Source organism: Macrobrachium nipponense, chromosome 1 (genome assembly GCF_015104395.2).
Source record: "Macrobrachium nipponense isolate FS-2020 chromosome 1, ASM1510439v2, whole genome shotgun sequence".
Classification (NCBI taxonomy): Eukaryota; Metazoa; Arthropoda; class Malacostraca; order Decapoda; family Palaemonidae; genus Macrobrachium; species Macrobrachium nipponense.
This window is the reverse complement of record NC_087200.1, coordinates 173,837,433-173,854,932: the sequence shown is the minus strand read 5'-3', so window position 1 is coordinate 173,854,932 and position 17,500 is coordinate 173,837,433. Positions and strand designations below refer to the sequence as shown.

Genomic DNA, 17,500 nt, shown 5'->3' with positions numbered 1-17,500 from the left:
GCAGTGGTGGTGGAGGTGGAGGTGGAAGTGATGATGATGTGATTGAGCTGACTGATAGTAATTTTGAAAAGCTTGTGCTTAAGTCTGATGACATGTGGCTTGTAGATTCTTTGCCCCATGGTGTGGCCACTGTAAAAATTTAGCTCCTCACTGCAGAAGGCTGCTACAGAATTGAAAGGTAAAGTTAAACTTGGTGCCTTAGATGCCACAGTTCCCAGGTATGGCCAGCCGCTATGGCGTTCAGGGTTACCCAACCATAAAGTTCTTCTATAAGGGAGACGTAGAAGATTATGAAGAGGGGGACGCACTGCTTCAGATATTGTTGCCTTTGGTAATGACAGAGCTGCAGTCAATATTGAGCCACCAGAGATTGTGCAGCTGACAGATGAAAAGGTTTTAGACGAAGCATGCAAGAAGCATCAAATATGTATTATTGCTGTTTTACCGCATATTTTAGACTGCCAAAGTGAGTGTCGGAATAATTACATCAGTATGCTTACAAAATTAGGTGATAAATACAAGCAGAAAATGTGGGGCTGGGTATGGTCAGAAGCAGTTGCACAGTCTGATCTTGAGCAGGCATTAGACATTGGCGGTTTTGGTTATCCAGCTCTTGCAGCTCTTAATGCTAAAAAGATGCAGTTTGCTCTCCTGAAGGGATCATTCAGTGAGGATGGAATAAATGAATTCCTCCGTGACATATCTTACGGCAGAGGTCGAACTGCCCCGGTCCGAGGAGCACAGTTACCATCTGTCAGTAAAGTAGAGTCATGGGATGGCAAGGATGGAGCCCTCCCTGAGGAGGAAGATATTGATCTTTCAGATGTTGATTTAGATGACTTAGATGGTCATTCGGAGTTATAAAAGTATTTAAATTTATATGATTTAGGGTTACTGATATAGAGTTCATTGATGTAGATGTAGCCTTGCAAAAAATAGTAATATTACTGAGAAGTGGTACTGGAGTGCAGTTAACTGCATTGCTGGAGCAGATATTAAGTTTCTCATGTTGAGAAAGACTAATGATTTGTTGATAAACCTCTGCTATTTTACTGCGGTGAACAGCAACATTGTCTATCATAAATGGTGAACAACTGCAGTACTGGTTTTGTTAGGAGGTATACGTGTGGCAATCCAGTACAATTATATGCTGAACATCATACAAAAAAAGTTGTATTTATCATTCTGCATTTTCTAGTAAAAAATTTTGTACCTGAACTTGGAACAATAGTCACAGCTGATTCAGTTTTACAACAATAGTCACCCGCAGAGATTCAGTTTTACTTTGACAGAATTTTCTACATTTTTGCATTTGTATTGACTGCTGCCATATGTTTATAGTGGTTAGCTTTAAAAAAAAGGAACCAAGTGGTGTGGGCTTGTATGACATGCTGGTGACATTTTTTATATTGCAGTTGTTTGACCTATGCACAAGTGTACTTTTGTTTAATATTTTGAACTTTGGAAAAAATAAATTTTTTTTGTATTATGGTGTTTTTTTCCTTGCTTGTACACTGTACTACTGAATTACTGCATAATATTCTTTTATTTTTACATTTGGTAACTAATCATTGGGGCCTACATCTTCACAAATTATATGAAGATGTAGTTGATCAAATGTGTTCTGTGTTTATTAAAGGGTTTGATCTGCTTTAATTTCTAGCTATAACAGGATCAGTATTTCATAGCTTATTAACAAGATGGGTTTTAGAGATGTTGAGTAGTCGTAGACTGGGATGATTTTGATTTGGTTGTTGCAATTGCAGATTTGCTTTATCAAGTCTTCATTTCCCTCATATCTAACATTGGCAAAGATTCAACATATTATTTACATCAGCTTCATATTTTTTTTGGAATGTAAACTTAACTTACTGTGCAAGAGAATTTTTGTTCGTACACAAATGCAAACCTTTGTTTACATAGGAGCTTGGATTGTGAATGAGCTGAAATGGCTATTTAAACCTATTGACAAAGTAGTCAACTATTGACAGGCAAGGGAAGCCTTGCACACCTCTTGGTATGCGCTCCACTTGTCTTTCAGCGGCCATCGGGTCCAGATGTCTTTTTTGAGTTTGCCTGACTTTTGCTGTTTGAATTTTTTAGTGCTCAAATTTGAGTACGTATTCCTTTTCCTTTGCTTGTTGACTTGTGCTTGTGTTGCATATTATATTTTTAAAACACACTGGTCAACTAAGCCTTCTTGCAAGAAATTGTTTTTTCTCATGTAAATAAGACAGTTCCTGGTTATCAGTAATCCAGTTTTATGGCACTTGTCCAGCAACGATGATAACTGGAATTTTGGCGCCAATATGTGCCAATCCCCTCTTAACAACGCCGGTGATCCTTGGCTGTCTGGGTTTACCTTATTTAGGGGTAATCATGTAATCACAGCCTTCCTTTGAGCACGTCGGTGGCGTGATTGGTGTGGTATTAGCATCCCAACTCTGTGGTCGCGGGTTCAATTCTCTGCCATTCCATCGAGGAGTGAGAGATGTGTATTTCTGGTGATAGAAGTTCACTCTCGACGTGGTTCAGAAGTTCGCGTAAAGCTGTTGGTCCCGTTGCTGAATAACCACTGGTTCCGTGCAACATAAAAACACCATACAAACAAACAGCCTTCCTTTGTATATTCTTTGGAAATATGCTATTGAGCTCCTTTGTGTGTGCCTTTCCCTTCAGGGTAAGGCTCGGAGTTTCAGTGACTATCAACAATTGATATCCTGGGCAGGGTTGACACATTGCCATTCTCTCTCTCTCATCTCTCTCTCCTCTCTCTCTCTCGCTCTCTCTCTCTCTCTCTCTCAGAGCAATAGTGCACCAATCCCTCGTGCGTTTCCTTCACTCCTGGTTTTCCTGGTTTATAGGTGACAATGAGTTTGAGGTGGTTTCTTACTCTTCTATGGTCAAACTACCCCTAGGAACAGTCAAGTACTTAAACTCTTCTCACCGCAATCCTTAAGGATCGCATAAACCATTGGCTTCCATTACCTGACCCATTATTGGTTGGGTTAGATTTGCTGATGGTCCAGGAGTGTTCTGCAACCCCTTGCATTCCTTCTACTGTATCTCCATTCATAATCTCTTACTAACCTCTTACTTTCTACCCTCTTAACAGTTGATTTATAGTGCAATTGCAAGATTTTCCTCCTGTTACACCATTCAAACTTTTTACTGTCAATATCATGTTTCAGCACTGAATGACCCTCATAGGTCCCAGCACTGGCCCTTTGGCCTATGAGAAAATGACCCGTCATTGTTGGCTTGACCTCCGTGCTTGTTTACACAAGTGACCACTGTATTGTTGTCCGACATCTGAACTATGGAGTGCCCTGATACTGTCTTGAAACTCATGAAGTGCCAGGAAGGCTGCATTCATCTCCAGAACATTGATATGCAGCTGCTTGTCTATAAGACTACAGACTCCTGACATCTGGAGAATTTTTGGGGGAGGAGAATGAAGAGGCACTCCTGTAGTAAAGTATTTGTCAGCCAACCACCACAGAAGGTCACTTCTTGCCTTTGCAGACAGAGGTACCTGGAACAAAGGGGAGTCCCTTGCACAGGACCAAAACTCTTCTCTATTGGATAGGATAGGATGAAAGATTAGTTAAAAGACCTCTGAGCCTAAAAAAGGCGCTTCTCAGGCAGGTTCTCAGGAATTAAACTGAAGAAAAAAAACTAAAGAAAAAAGAAACAATTTTGCTTAGGAACATGATAATTTTGTTAAGTGAGAAATCCCTTCCTTGAGCAAGAATTCCTGACATTGTTGGATCTCGAAAATAAATGCATCTGCTGAGCCAATTTTTAGCATTCATAACGAGTAAGTGCCAGACGGTCATGGGAACTTGGCATCTAGTATATTTCATTAATCAGTTTGTCAGGTTGTGATTAGATGACAATGAGAAAATCTAGTACTATGATCTATGTGGAGTCTTGCATTAGTACTAGACTATGTGGAGTCTTGCTAGATTAGTTCTTTATATCTTGCTTGTTGAGGGACCATGAAAAAACATGGGTACACCTAAGATTTTACATTTTTCAGCTTATTTGATATTGGTACTGAGACCAATCTGTTTGCCAATCTTGATATATTAGAGATTTGACATGCTATCCAGTCTGATACAGGAGCATATGAAATCGTTGGGGCAATATTATTATTATATATAGGATTAGTTTATCCAGACCCAAGCCTAATAAAAGCTCCTCTTGGGCTGGTTTTCAGGAGTTAATCCTGTAAAAAAATTTAAGTATTTAGAAAATGGGTTTTACTTAGGAACATGATGATTGTATCAGATTTAGATAGAAAATCTTTGCTTTCAGCAAGAATGCCTTTTAATGTTGTTTTCGAAAATATAAGCTTCTTTGATGGATCCAAATTGGACAACTGACAAATAGTGTTGGAGAGTCATTGGTGTTTGGTATGTATTACATTTCATTGGGGCTGAATGTGGATTTGACATAAAGTGAAAATTTGAAAATCTAGTATAGCTTATACTACATAGTCTTGTCAACACAAGTTTTTTTTTTTTTTTTTTTTTTTTTTTTCTTTTTTTTTTTTTTTTTTTTTTTTTTTTTTTTTTTCCTGAGATGAATGACATCCGTATGTGTTTTTGTTGATGGAATAGTGCAAGCTAATATGACAGCCGTATCTGCTTTTTCATTTCCTTCAGTTCCCACGTGCTGGAATCGCACATATTTTTGTGAATAGTCCTGATTGAATAAGTTGATGTATTTTTATTTGGATTTCTTGGACAAGGTAATTTGGAGACTTTTATGTACTTGTTTATAGCATTCATCAATAGCACTTCATTAGTCACTGAAAATTATGTTGGAAATTGCCTCTCTCTTCTCAAATATTGTTTACTGCTATTCTTATGGCTGTGAGTTCTGCACTGTATACTGATGAAATTGGGGGAAGACTTATTTTAACAAATTTATCTTTTGAGAATGCTGAAGCTCCTACTTCAGTGTTGTTTTTGATCCATCTGTATAGGTCATAAGTTGATTTACTTTTCTTCTTATGTGTTCTAACACGTTGGCGGTACATCTCTGTGCTTGCTATATTTCTTTTTAAAAGATATGGGAGAGCAGTACATATTTTTACTCTTCTAAGTCCAAGGTGGTGGGTGTTCTATTGTTGGATGGATGGAAAATTGGTGTATATTTAAATTCATTAAATATTTGGTTCTTTGTGGGAAAGAGCTAGCACTATGGTTTTTCAAATACTTTTGTTATAATTCAGAAATGCAATGGTAGCAGCAGGAGATGTTCCTGCTTGGAGGTAAAGGCTCCTACGCATAGTTATTAAGTTGCGGTGATGTTTTTAGGGGTAATATACCTGCTTCTGCTGACAGGGAGTTTATTGGGGATGATCGAAATGCTCCCGTGCATAGATGTATTCCTTCGTGATGTAATGTATCCAGTGTTTTTAATGTTGCTTCCGAGGCAGATGAATTGGGTAACTATAATCTATTATAGATGGTACTGTTGCTTTGTATAACATAAGCATGGTGTTACGTCCAGTTCCCCATTTGGTATGTGATAGTTATTTCAACAAGGCAAGGGTTTTTATGCCTTTTGCTTTATATTTTGGAGGTGGGTGCTTTCCAGTTCAGGTGCTGATCAAACACCATTCCTAGGTATTTCACATTTGTGCAGAATTTAATTGATGTATTATACAGATACTACAGCTTAATTGTTTGGTGTTTTAACTACCTTTTATCTTTATAGAAAATATTTGCATTTTTTTTTAATTGGAATCCTAACGAATTTGTTCAGTTTGGTAACATTTGTGATAGCTGCTTTGAGGATTCTTTGTGGGCATGTGTTAGCATGCTACTTGTATAATATATGCAAAGAATCATCAACATACAAGCTGTTTTTAACTCTTGTAAATTTATTGTAATATCATTGATTGCTAAAGCAAATAGAGTACAGCTTAAGACACTGCCTTGGGGGATTCCTTCTTGTAATTCATAAACATTTGAATAAGAATTTACTGTTTGAATTTGGAAGGTTCTATCTGATAGAATTTTTTTTTTTAAATTGGTAAATGGCTTCTTATTCCTTCAGAGTGAAGTTTTTGCATGATATTATCTCCATGTTGTATAGTATGCTTTTTCTGTCAAAAAATATTGCCACATAATTTTTTTCTGATCAAATCCTTTTTTGATGTGATCTCTTAGACAGGGTAGTGGATCAAGGGTTGATCAGCCAGCTATTAATCCTGATTGTGTTGGTATCAGAATTGAAATTTTGTTTTATGATGTATCTTAGTAGTGAATTAACCATTTTTCCTAGTACGTATTTTACATAGCTGTCAAAGATATACCTAGGTCTATGATTGGGATGGATTACTTGAAGCTTCTCAGGTTATTTTATTAGGATAATGATGGCATGTTTCCATTTATTTGGAAAAACATGTTTCATCCAGATGTTATAGAATTTAGTAAATATGATTTGGCAATGGAGACTAGTCTTTGTATAATTTCATATATTTTCTGTTAATTTTCCTTATTTTTCGCCAAATATTTTTCATTGATGTATTTGTTGACAAGCTTGATAAAATTTCCATGATGATATTTTCTCAGATATTACAAGTTTTTTGGAATTGGCATTTTATTTATTATAAAATGGCTTAATATATTTGATTGCAATGTTGTGGACTATTATCTTACTTGTGTTATTGGGCAATTTGTTAAGGGCTTTTAGCCATGTCTTAAGGCTGCTGATATTTCGACTTGGTACGTGTTTTGTTTTACTTAAAGTTGATAAGGTTGCAGTCCACCATGGGACAGGGATTTTGTTGGATGTGGCCTTGTTTTAGGTATGCTTTTATTGGTAGAATTTATGAAATCCACGAAGAATTCACAAGTTGCATTGTGGTTTTGATTATGTGGAAATGGTGGTATATTTCTGGTACTATTTAGATTGTAAATGTCCCAATCTGCTTTTTGGATATTATATTTGACAGGTGGCAACTATTAAACATTATATTTAAATAATTAAGGACTATGGGGAAGTCATCCAGAACATTCCACTCAAGTCTGTCAGCTGAGTCGACGCTGAGCTCAGCGAGAGATCTGCTGAAGAAAAGGTTAAGTGGGTATTGGAGAAGTAAGTTGGCACATCACTTTCATTTAAGCAGCATCAGTATGTTCCAATACATATTTCTCTGTTTGTTCCTGAGTGTCAGTAGGGTGATTATCCCAAAGGAACTTTGAGCTTTAAAATCTGGTATAAGTAGGGATTCATTAGATTATTAATTAATGCTGGTAGATCACTGAAATTCAAATTCAAATTTTTTTGGTTTGTATAAGCTACAAATTGTGATCATAGTTTTACCTGGCTATATAATTTGATAGCTGTTATCTGATATGATAGTGATGGTATGTTTAAAAGTTCAAAGGCGATACTATTATGAACATATATTGCTGTGCCTAGTTCCACCGTCAGTTGGTGAATAGGATAGGATAGGATAAAGGATTAGTTTTAACTAGACCTCTGAGCCTAAAAAGGCTCTTCTCAGGCTGGTTCCCAGGAATTAAACTGAGGAAAAAATAATAATAAAAACTAGACTTTATTCAAAAAACCAACTTACTTATTAGGAACATAATAATTTTGTTAAGTGAGAAATCTCTGCCCTCAGCAAGAATTCTTGACATTGTTGGGTCTCGAAAAAAAAAATGCGCCTCTGCTGAATCCAATTTGGGCATTAAACGAGTAATTGCTGGTCAGTCATGGGAACTTGGCATCCGTTTCATTTCATTGGGTCAGAATATGGGGTTGTCATTAGATGACCATGAGAAAATCTGTATGACCTATGTGGAGTCTTGCTAATATTACTTCTTTAGATCTTGCTTTTTGTGACGATGAAACCCATGGGTATACCTCAGATTTTTATATTTTTCATCTTGTTTGATACTGGTACTAAGGACCAATCTGTTTGGCAATCTTGATATAATAGAGATTTGACAGAAGCTATCCAGTCTGATACGGGGCCATATGAAATTGTTGGGGTAATGGTGCATGCTTGTTTAGCTGCTGAATCTGCATATTCATTCCCTTCATTTCCTACATGAGCCAGAATCCAACAGATTTTTATTGACAGTCCAGATTGGAGAAGTAGGTGAATTTTTCACTGAAAATTATTTAAGAGATTGCTTGCCTTTCAGATGTTATGTCAAGTGCTGCTCGTATCGCTGAGAGTTCTGCAGTAAACAAAGATGATATTAAAGGAAGGCCTACTTCGATTAATTTATTATTCAAGAAATCTGAAGCTCCTATTCCAGTATTGTTTTGAGCCAACTGTATATATCACGAACTGGTTTCCCTTTCTTCAGATGTGCTCTAGGGCATGTTGGTGGTACATCTCTGTATTAGTCATATTTCGTTTAAGAAGATAAGACAAAGTGGTGCATGTTTTTATTCATTTCAGAGTCCAAGGTGGTCTTCTATTGTTGGAGGGAAAATTGGTGTTATATGAGTTCATCAAGTATATTTGGCTCTTTTGGAAGGAGCCAGCACCATGATGTTCAATCCTATGATTACAATTCGGGAAGCAGGTAGCTGCAGATGATGATGATCCTGCTTGTAGGGAAAGGCCTCTACGTAGTGTTATCAAGTTGCAGTGATGTCTCAAAGGTAGAATGCTTGCTTCTGCTGAAAGGGAATTTGTTGGGGATGATCTAAATGCACCAGTTCATAAGCATATTCCTTTTTGATGCAATGCATCAAGTTTTTAATGTTGCTTCAGATGCTGAAGAATATACGTAAAGGACAGCAGTAGTCTATTATAGATAAAACTGATGTCCTAGTAGGTGTACATCCTGCTCCCCGATGTAGAGTGAGATAGTTTTCTTTAATAGGGCAAGGGCTTTTATGCCATTAGCTTTAATATACTTCATGTGTACTTTCCACTTTATGTGTGCTTTTCAGTTTAAATGTTGATCAAACATTATTTCTCAAGTACTTAAACATTTGCACAAAATCCAGTTGTCTTTATAGAAAAACAATGGCTTTTGTTTTATTGGTTGAAAAACGAAATCCAACTAAATTTGCCCATTTACTGTACTTATATGTGTGATGGTAGTTTTGATGGCTTTGGGCATATCTCAGGGAGCTACTCATGTAGTATATGGCAGTCATCATGTATAAGCTATTTTTAAACTCCACTTGGTAATTGTGCTATGATGTAATTAATTGCCAAGGCAAACAAAGGGATTTTGACGTAGGAAAAAATCTATTTTCTGGGCGGGGAGAAGCCGTGTCGCCCAGTGAAATATGTCTCCTTTAGCACTATTTCTAGTAAAATATTGCTATAATACCAGAGAACTGCTAAATTGGACATGTCAGAAGCCTCTGACTCGCTCACCTATATAAAAGGTGTCAGTATAAAACTGGGCGAGTGTTAAACACTACCACAGCAACCCCTCCAATTAGCCTTTTCCTCATCAAAAGACCTCATACGGGGAGCCGACCCATAGGTCACACCTAGCTACCCCGTTGAAGGCGCCTGTGACGTCATACTTATCGATAGCATTGAAGCTTGGTGCACAGCAGGGGGGGGGGGGGGGGGGGGGGGGGGGGGGGGGGGGGGGGGGGGGGGGGGAACCAGGGGGGAATTTCACTGGGCGACACGGCTTCCTCGCCCAGAAATAGATTTTTCTTACGTTAAATTCCCTTTTCTGGGCTCAGCCGTGTCGCTCCGTGAAATTGTACCAGAGAAACACCAAGCTACATCCCTCTGAAATGAAATACAATATTAATTTGAACTAAATAGGGTTAAAGAAACAAAAAAACAGTCTAGAATTGGAAAAATAAAAATATAATTTTTTTTATATTAAAATACACCATATAGCAATAACATGTGGCAACAAAATACCCACATAATAAAATATTACCACATAATTTGTATAAATGTAACATAATACACCAATTCTAATAACAAAGCCAGTTTGCTGAGGTAGGTAGAATGTTAATGAGGCTGGCATAAAGGAAAAGGATTCATATGACACAAGGACAGCACTATATTGATGTTGTTGCAGGAGACACTGGTCCTACAGCTATGGCATGATATTTAAGATCCACCAAAGACTTAAGGTAATGCTTTTTGAAAACCGAGGGCGACTTCCAACCAGTATACTTCTTCAGATCATCAAAGTTCATAAATTTTGAAGAAGTTTACAGAAGTTGCTATAGCCCGAATGTCATGCACCTTGGGAAATGACCCTTGGCTGGCTTTCTTGATAAAATACAAATTTGTTCATGAAACTTACCTGTCAGATATATATATAGCCTGTATTCTCCGAATTTAAGTCCGACAGAATTTCAAAACTCCCGGCACATGCAGTGGGCGGCCAGGTGGTTAGTACCCATTCCCGCCGCTGGGAGGCGGATATCAGGAATCATTCCCATTTTCTATTCAGATTTTTCTCTGTCGCGGTAGTGAAAACACCTGTTTTTCCATTACCTCCGCCTAGGATTTTGAAACTTCATTAGCCGCTTAAGTATCTTACTTATTTTTTGAATGATTGACTTGGATTTGTGGCTAGGCATACGCTATCATAAATTAATTTAAATTTTTTCATTGCATATGATGTCTGAATCTCTAGTTAGCCTAGTTTCAGACTTTGTTGTCTGCAACGGGTAAGGGGAGGCTACCGAAACCTTCGGTAGACACTCGCTTAGTATACATGACGTTTACATGTTTTCTTTGTTGAAAGATCAATGTAATTAGTGTAATGTTGACTGATTCCGAAAGAAGACGTATGATTCGTATGTACGCAAATTAGAGCGTGATAGAATCAGGAGGTCTTCCTCCACAGTAACAGAAGTTAGGATAATGAACCTACTAACCTCCGTAGACTTTATTTTGCTAACCCTGTGGTAGGCTTACGGGCCTAGAGGAAGTGTCTGTGAGAGGTAATGCCCTTTCTATTATGGTGGATTACATCAAGTAAGCTTGAAAAAGTGCTCGCTCTCCAATCAGTGTTGTGAGTGTAGTGATGTTGATTTTGCCCCTAGTGTTTGTGGAGGGGGCGTCAGATCGGTCCTATAACGCCTCTAGGTCTAAACCTCTGTCGGACTCCCACCCAGGACCAGGGAGGGGGCAAGTTGAAAACCGAAGGAGGTTACGGGAACCCCCCACCGATCTGGCGTCCCTTCGGCAGGATAAGGCTGCCAAAGATCGTGACACGTGCACGAATCATGAAAGATTGCTTCTCGTCCTCCGAGGGCGTCCTCCCCGCAAGGTTGGAGCTCTCGAAAGGACTCGCGCCCTCTAAAAAGAAGCTTTAGAGAAGAGGATGCTTCACGTCCTCTCTCTCGTCAGGAGGGAGCGTCAGAGTACTGATCTGGCGTCCCTCGGCTTGACTTAATATCGATAAGCGTGACAAAGACGCAAAATGTCGCACAGGCGGCTGTCGTCTTGGTCAAGAGATTAAAAATGTCCTTAAGGCGGCAGGACCCTACGAGACGCCTTTCGAGACATTCAACGCTCTATCAAGAGGAAGGAACGTCTTTACTCTTGTAGCAAGGATTGTTTTCTTGCTTTCCAAACGACTCCCCTCCCCCCCTCCTCCCCTCATGGCGGCCTATGTATACGTTATTTGTGACGTTCGCTTTACTACGAAACGGGATATTGTTCAAGCTCATAAGCTTGAGTCCGGCAAGCTGATTTGCATAGTCAAACAGCTCGCCAAGACGCATCTTACTCGTCCCTAAGGGACGCTCTGTCAGCGGACAGAGATGACACTGGACAGACTATACTAGTTTTCGACAGGAGAAGGGCAAAGAATTCCTCTACCAAGAACACACAGGCGTCCTTTTTAAATGCCCTTCTGCAGTGTCGATGAGCGTGACAAAAGACGCAAGATGTCGCACAAGCCGGCCGTCGTTTTTGTCAAGAGTGCGAACGTCCTTAAGACTCGTCCTGATGACGATCACCGTACTTATGCTTAGGACGCTCGCGTTTTCATGAGCGGCTCTCCCCTCGCCAGGAAGCCTCTCAAGTTACTCGTGTTGACGCACGTCATTCACTATGACGGCTTCCACCCTTGATGTTCGTCGCTTTTCTATTCCGGACGCTCTTCAAGACGCTCAAAGAATGCAATCAGGACGTTCGGCAAGCACCTCGCGAGGATGCCTTTCGGAACGCTCGGCGTTCCTTTTTTGAGCGCGTTTCTGGATATGTTCATTTGCATTACTAAGACACCAAGATGTTGCACAGGCGGCCACCGTCTTTGTTAGAAGGTAACGAAGGTCTTTAAGGCCGTCTTGGAGACGATAGCCTTACGTCTTCCTATAGTGCTCTCACACTTCAGGAGCAGCGTGCGGCTCTCCAGGACGCTTTTCGGGTGGCCTTTCAGAAGACGCTCGACGTCATAAACATTGATAAGCTTTTTGGAAGACGCTCGATGTCTTACACATCTGGACGCTCGCCAGGACGCTAGCGAGGACGCTCGCCAGGACGCTAGCGAGGATGCTTTTGAAGACGCTCGGCATCCTACACGTCATGACGCTCGGTAGAGCACTTGCCAGGACGTTCTTCAGAAACGATAGGCGTCCTACGCATCAAGACGTTCGGCAGGATTCCTGCAAGAACGCTCTTCAAGAGGGCGTCGTCGAAGAAGAGGAAGGAGTTTGGTCTCGTCAAGATGTCTACTTCGCTTTCTACGAAGGGAGCGTTCAATAGAATCCATCACTTGATGAATTCCAGGAAAACTGTAAGCAGATTTCGGTGTCATAAAACGCCTCGTCTGCTTTCGGGATTGCGCTGCCGAAGGGGAACATTAAGGTCCTTCCTGTCGTAAGCCCAGTCTCTAATCAGGAATCCTGCCCCTTCCTCGATTTCTGCGGGAATCGGGAAGGCTATATGCTCGAATTCCTGGATTTTCCATCATGCAATTGGGTTAGTTCTCATTGACAAAGTTCTAATAACATTTTATCGCATAAGCGGATAAGTAACAAAATTTCGAAAGAGCTCTCATTCATTAGTCAGAGGCTCATCCAGGAAAAAGACTTATAGACTACGTCCATGAAGTCTTATGTCCAATATCATAAGAAGCTTGAACTTTCCTTTTCGATCTTCGGTTCTCACTTGAGGATTTCCATTTGAATAATATTATTCCTTCTCTTGGGCAAAGGAGAACGAAGACAGTCGATTTCCATTCTCTCTCTCTTCTCGTCGAGGAAAGAATGTAGTAGAGAATTAGATGTTCAAGTGACTGCAATACTTATGTATTTTATCTTCGCGTCATATTACTAATGTAAGTTTCAAGTCATATACGCATATCGTAGTTACCTCTACAGATGGCAACCGAAAGGACTGTTATTTTAAGTGTATTTAATCGGTCCTTCCTGCAAACTTCCAGGAGTTTCCGGTGTAAGGACAATGCTTAAAGGTATTGTTACAACACCAACTCAGCTTCTGCATCTAGCGAATTATGTTTCGCTTAATATGCCTGCTTGAGAATTTCCTTATGATCGATAATAGTAACGAACCTATTCCTTCGTAGAAGAGAGTAGCTGGTAACTCAGGCAGATAGTGCGAAACGAGAGGTTGCTGTCATTGTGGATGACGCAGTATATTTATCGGTACTCCCGGCAACTTTCCAGGAGTTTCCGATTTAACATTTGGTTAATTAAGCGTAATGTTATGACAACACAAAATCAGCTTCTGTATTTAGACGAATTCTGTTTCGCTTAAATATGCCAACTTGAGAGTTTCTGTTCAAATAATGGAAAATCTATTCCTTAGATGAATAGAAATAGCTGGCAACTCGGCATAAGACTGCGAGAAGGTGAACATAAGCTGCTGCCTGTAACTGTCACAGTGTCACACACTGTCACCAACTCAGTTTTAGGTAGCTCGTTGTAATGCTCGGTCGGTTACATCTCTCTCTCCCGCGGGATTGATTTACGAACCGTATCTCTGCACTACAATCATGACTTTCGCCTCGGGTTGAGGGGATTTCTGGTAATCATGAATAAACGACTTCCTTTTGCTAAGAAATTTTCAACAGAGATATCTCTTAGACATGTTCGGCGGCGCTGCTTACCGCACTGTAACAGAATTCTGTACGAGTCTACCGCAGCATAGCACTATAATAATGCTCTCCTGCTTATGCAAAGCGCAGCCTTATTAGGGAAGGAAGCATGCTTAGTGAGGGAATGGATGAGTCTGCTGGGACCATTTCCTCGCTGGAGAAGCTTGTTTCCCTGAATAGACTGCAATTCAGACCTCTACAGTTTTTTCCTACAGGAGAAACTGAAATAACATCAAAAGATCTAGAGAAAATTCTAAACGTCTCTCAATGGGTTAAGGATCACCTCAGGTGATACTGAGAGGGAGCTAGGCATCCGGACAGAGGTCCTGGCACATAATCTAAAAGAATTGGAAGCAATTTGGTTGGCTCTCCAGTCGAAGAGTGAGGTTTTGGTCGAGTGGTCCAAATCATCTCAGATAATTCCGCAGCTCTCTCATATCCCAAGAAGAGAGAGATGGTTATCGGCATAGGCACGGAACGTAACGATCCTTAAGAGGTTTCGTTACACGATTGCACGTCCGTGCGGATCTTCTCGATCGACGGCAGCAACTACTGACGTTTGAGTAAATCCTCGCTTAGAAGTATGTCGAGAGTTGTGGAGACTTTGGGGACGTCCTTTCGTAGATTTCTTTGCAATATTGAAGACGAAGAAGCTTCCTCTACGTTGCGCCCTTATTCTCGATCCGAGAGCGGTAGCAATAGACGCCATCCTATACTATGGAATGGGGATAGTTGGTTAGCCCTTTTCCCCTATTCAAAAGCTTAGGAAATATAATAGATAATCGCTGGCGTCAGAGGGAGTGAGAAAAGGACGCTGATCGCCCATGTTGGCCTTCGAGAGGCTGGATTCACAGAGGTCACGTCCTTCAGAGAGCACTTTCCAAGGACCCTTCCCGAGAGAATCGGTCTACTCTAACAGCCTCACTTCGAGAGGTACCTAAAATCTCTCCGCTCTGAGTCTGAATGCGTTCATACTGTCAAGAAGCGAGAGGATCTTCAAGATTAATTGCAAGTCTCATTGCCAAAGCAAAGCAGTGATGCATATTTTGCAGTATACCATCGGAGGGGGCCGTTTTCGTGGACATAGGGCAGGAAGAATGACTGTTCCTCCACCTCTGACCTCTGTGAATTACTTTACCGCCTTCCCATTCCGTCTGAAGTATGGGATAAGCTAGCAGTCCCAACTATTGTAGAATACGGAAATATGTTGACGCCTCTAGGCTCAGAGATTCGGATCTGTAAACACAAAGCCCTTCACGATCTTTGAGGTCTGTGGAAATCTTGAAATTGTCTAGATCGAAGCTTCCGGCATGGAACTTAGACGTAGTCTAAAGTTCCTGAGGTCAAAGCATTTCGAACCTCTCCTTTCTGTAAACTTAATACACGTAACCAGAAAGGCTAATTTTCTAACCACTCTAGCTATGGCAAAGAGGGTTAGTGAGGTTTTAGCCATCATCAGAGGTTTTGGCTTTAGAGGACATAATTCGGTGTCTCTAAGCCTTCCGTTCTTGCTAAGAAAACGAAAACCCGTCTAACCCTTGGCCCAGAGACCTGTAGATCAAGGGGGGATGGCACAAATTATTGGGCAAGAGCCACAGAGAGTCCTGTGCCCTGTCGGGACTCTCAAGTTTTATCTTGATAAAACTAAAGAAAGTCGAGGTCATTCGGACAATCTGCGGTGTTCCGTAAAAAGACCAGACTTGCCCAGTCGAAGGAACGCCCTGGCGTTATTTTTAAGGAGTCTTTCTAAGAGGCTCATTCGTCATGTTTGAACAAAGATTTGAAACCTTTTAAAGTAAATGCTCACGAGGTGACCGGGCGCGGCCTCGGAAGCATTTCAACAGAGCATGACACTCAGTAATATCCTGAGTGCCACGTTTGAGCGAAGCAACTCTGTGTTCGCTTCACACTCCCGACGGGATGTGAAGACGACATATGAGATCTGCGAGTCGCTAGGATCATACTATCCGTAGAAATATTATTGGATGGAGGCAGGAAGCAGCACGAATCCTATCCTATAGAAAAGGGATAGTGTGCTTTTAAACTTTGAAGGGTTGGTCGCTTGAGGCGCTTTCCCTTTCGTTAGCCTAGAAGTTATGGGACTAACTTCGTTAGTTAGGTCAGGTGGTGGTTTTTTAGCTTCGTTGCCCTCACAGTATGGTCAATATGGTCTAGTCACATTGTGGTCACGCTCCCGTTGACAGATCATCTAGAGCGCACCAACTACACGGGTCACTACCTTGTTGGCAACTCTAGTGAAGCAAAAGCAGACTTCGGTGACAGTAATCAAGAAGTCAGCTATGCTAACAGGTAAGGAATCAAGATGTCAATCATCTGCACTTGAGGTGTTTCCTAATCCTTCTATTCTGTCCCTTCCCACCTCCAATGGTGGGATTCAGCTATATATATATCTGACAGGTAAGTTTCATGAACAAAATGTTATTGTTATGATACAATAAAGTTTGTTCATACTTACCTGGCAGATATATATAAAGTAAAGTACCCACCCACCTCCCCTCAGGGGACAGTGGTATGAAAATCTGAATAGAAAATGGGAATGATTCCTGATATCCGCCTCCAGCGGCGAGAATGGGTACTAACCACCTGGCCGCCCACTGCGTGTGCGGGAGTTTTGAAATTCTGTCGGACTTCGGAGAATACAGTATATATTATATCTGCCAGGTAAGTATGAACAAACTTTATTGTATCATAACAATAACATATCTGCTGCCTAATGCCCTTTAGAGATATGGTACCACCACCGTTCCTAATGAAAGAAAAGGGGGCCTTCGGAATAGGTAGATGTTCTAGATAAATAGTCCTTAAGAGTTTTAACGGGACATAAAGATGATCCTGCGGAAGCGGAACAATCTTCCATGTCCCCGGGAACCACCTTACCAAAGGGTCTTCATTCTTAGCCAGAAACTTTCTTTATTTGGCGAGAGCAACACCGTTCACCCGAGAAAGGAACTCTATATGCCCTTGGTCTCTAGATAAAGATGACAGCTCCGATATCCTGGCACCTGAAGCCAGACTCAATAAAAAGTGTCTTACTAAAAGGGTTTGGTAAATCACATTTGTAGTTTGTCTGTTTCCGAGGCTAACCTGAGAACATCGTTAAGAAACCATGACACTGACGACGGCCTGTGAATGGGCCGCAGGCGTGCATATGCCCTTGGGATTGAGGTGAAATAAGACTCAGTTAGATTTATACCAAACCCGAGAAGAAAAATCTTTTTCAGAGCTGACTTAGTGGTTGTTATTGTGGCAGCTGCCAAGCTTTGTCCTGAGAAGGTTATAGCCACGTTCATTGTCATTACTTTGATATTTGATTCCCTGAGAAATGAAATAGACAATTTCTTAACTGCTGAATCATTCTGGCAAAGTGTAGATTCTCTTTTGTCTGACTCCAGAACAAAAATGTTCTGTTGATCATGGTCCCCTACTCTCCT

General features: G+C 40.6%; 1 protein-coding gene and 1 pseudogene across 1 annotated transcript in view; one reads left to right on the top strand and one right to left on the bottom strand.

Annotated features, from left to right (window-relative positions):
• LOC135219857 (protein disulfide-isomerase A6 homolog) overlaps positions 1 to 1,487 on the top strand; it is an 8,605-nt pseudogene extending 7,118 nt beyond the window's left edge.
• A 2,703-nt stretch (positions 1,488 to 4,190) lies between these two features.
• The window catches only part of LOC135219001 (uncharacterized), a 19,085-nt gene continuing 5,775 nt past the window's right edge, over positions 4,191 to 17,500 (bottom strand). Inside the window, exon 3 of the mRNA XM_064255438.1 lies at positions 4,191 to 4,231. Within this exon, the coding sequence (XP_064111508.1) occupies positions 4,191 to 4,231 (41 nt within the window). The remainder of the gene's footprint in view (positions 4,232 to 17,500) is intronic.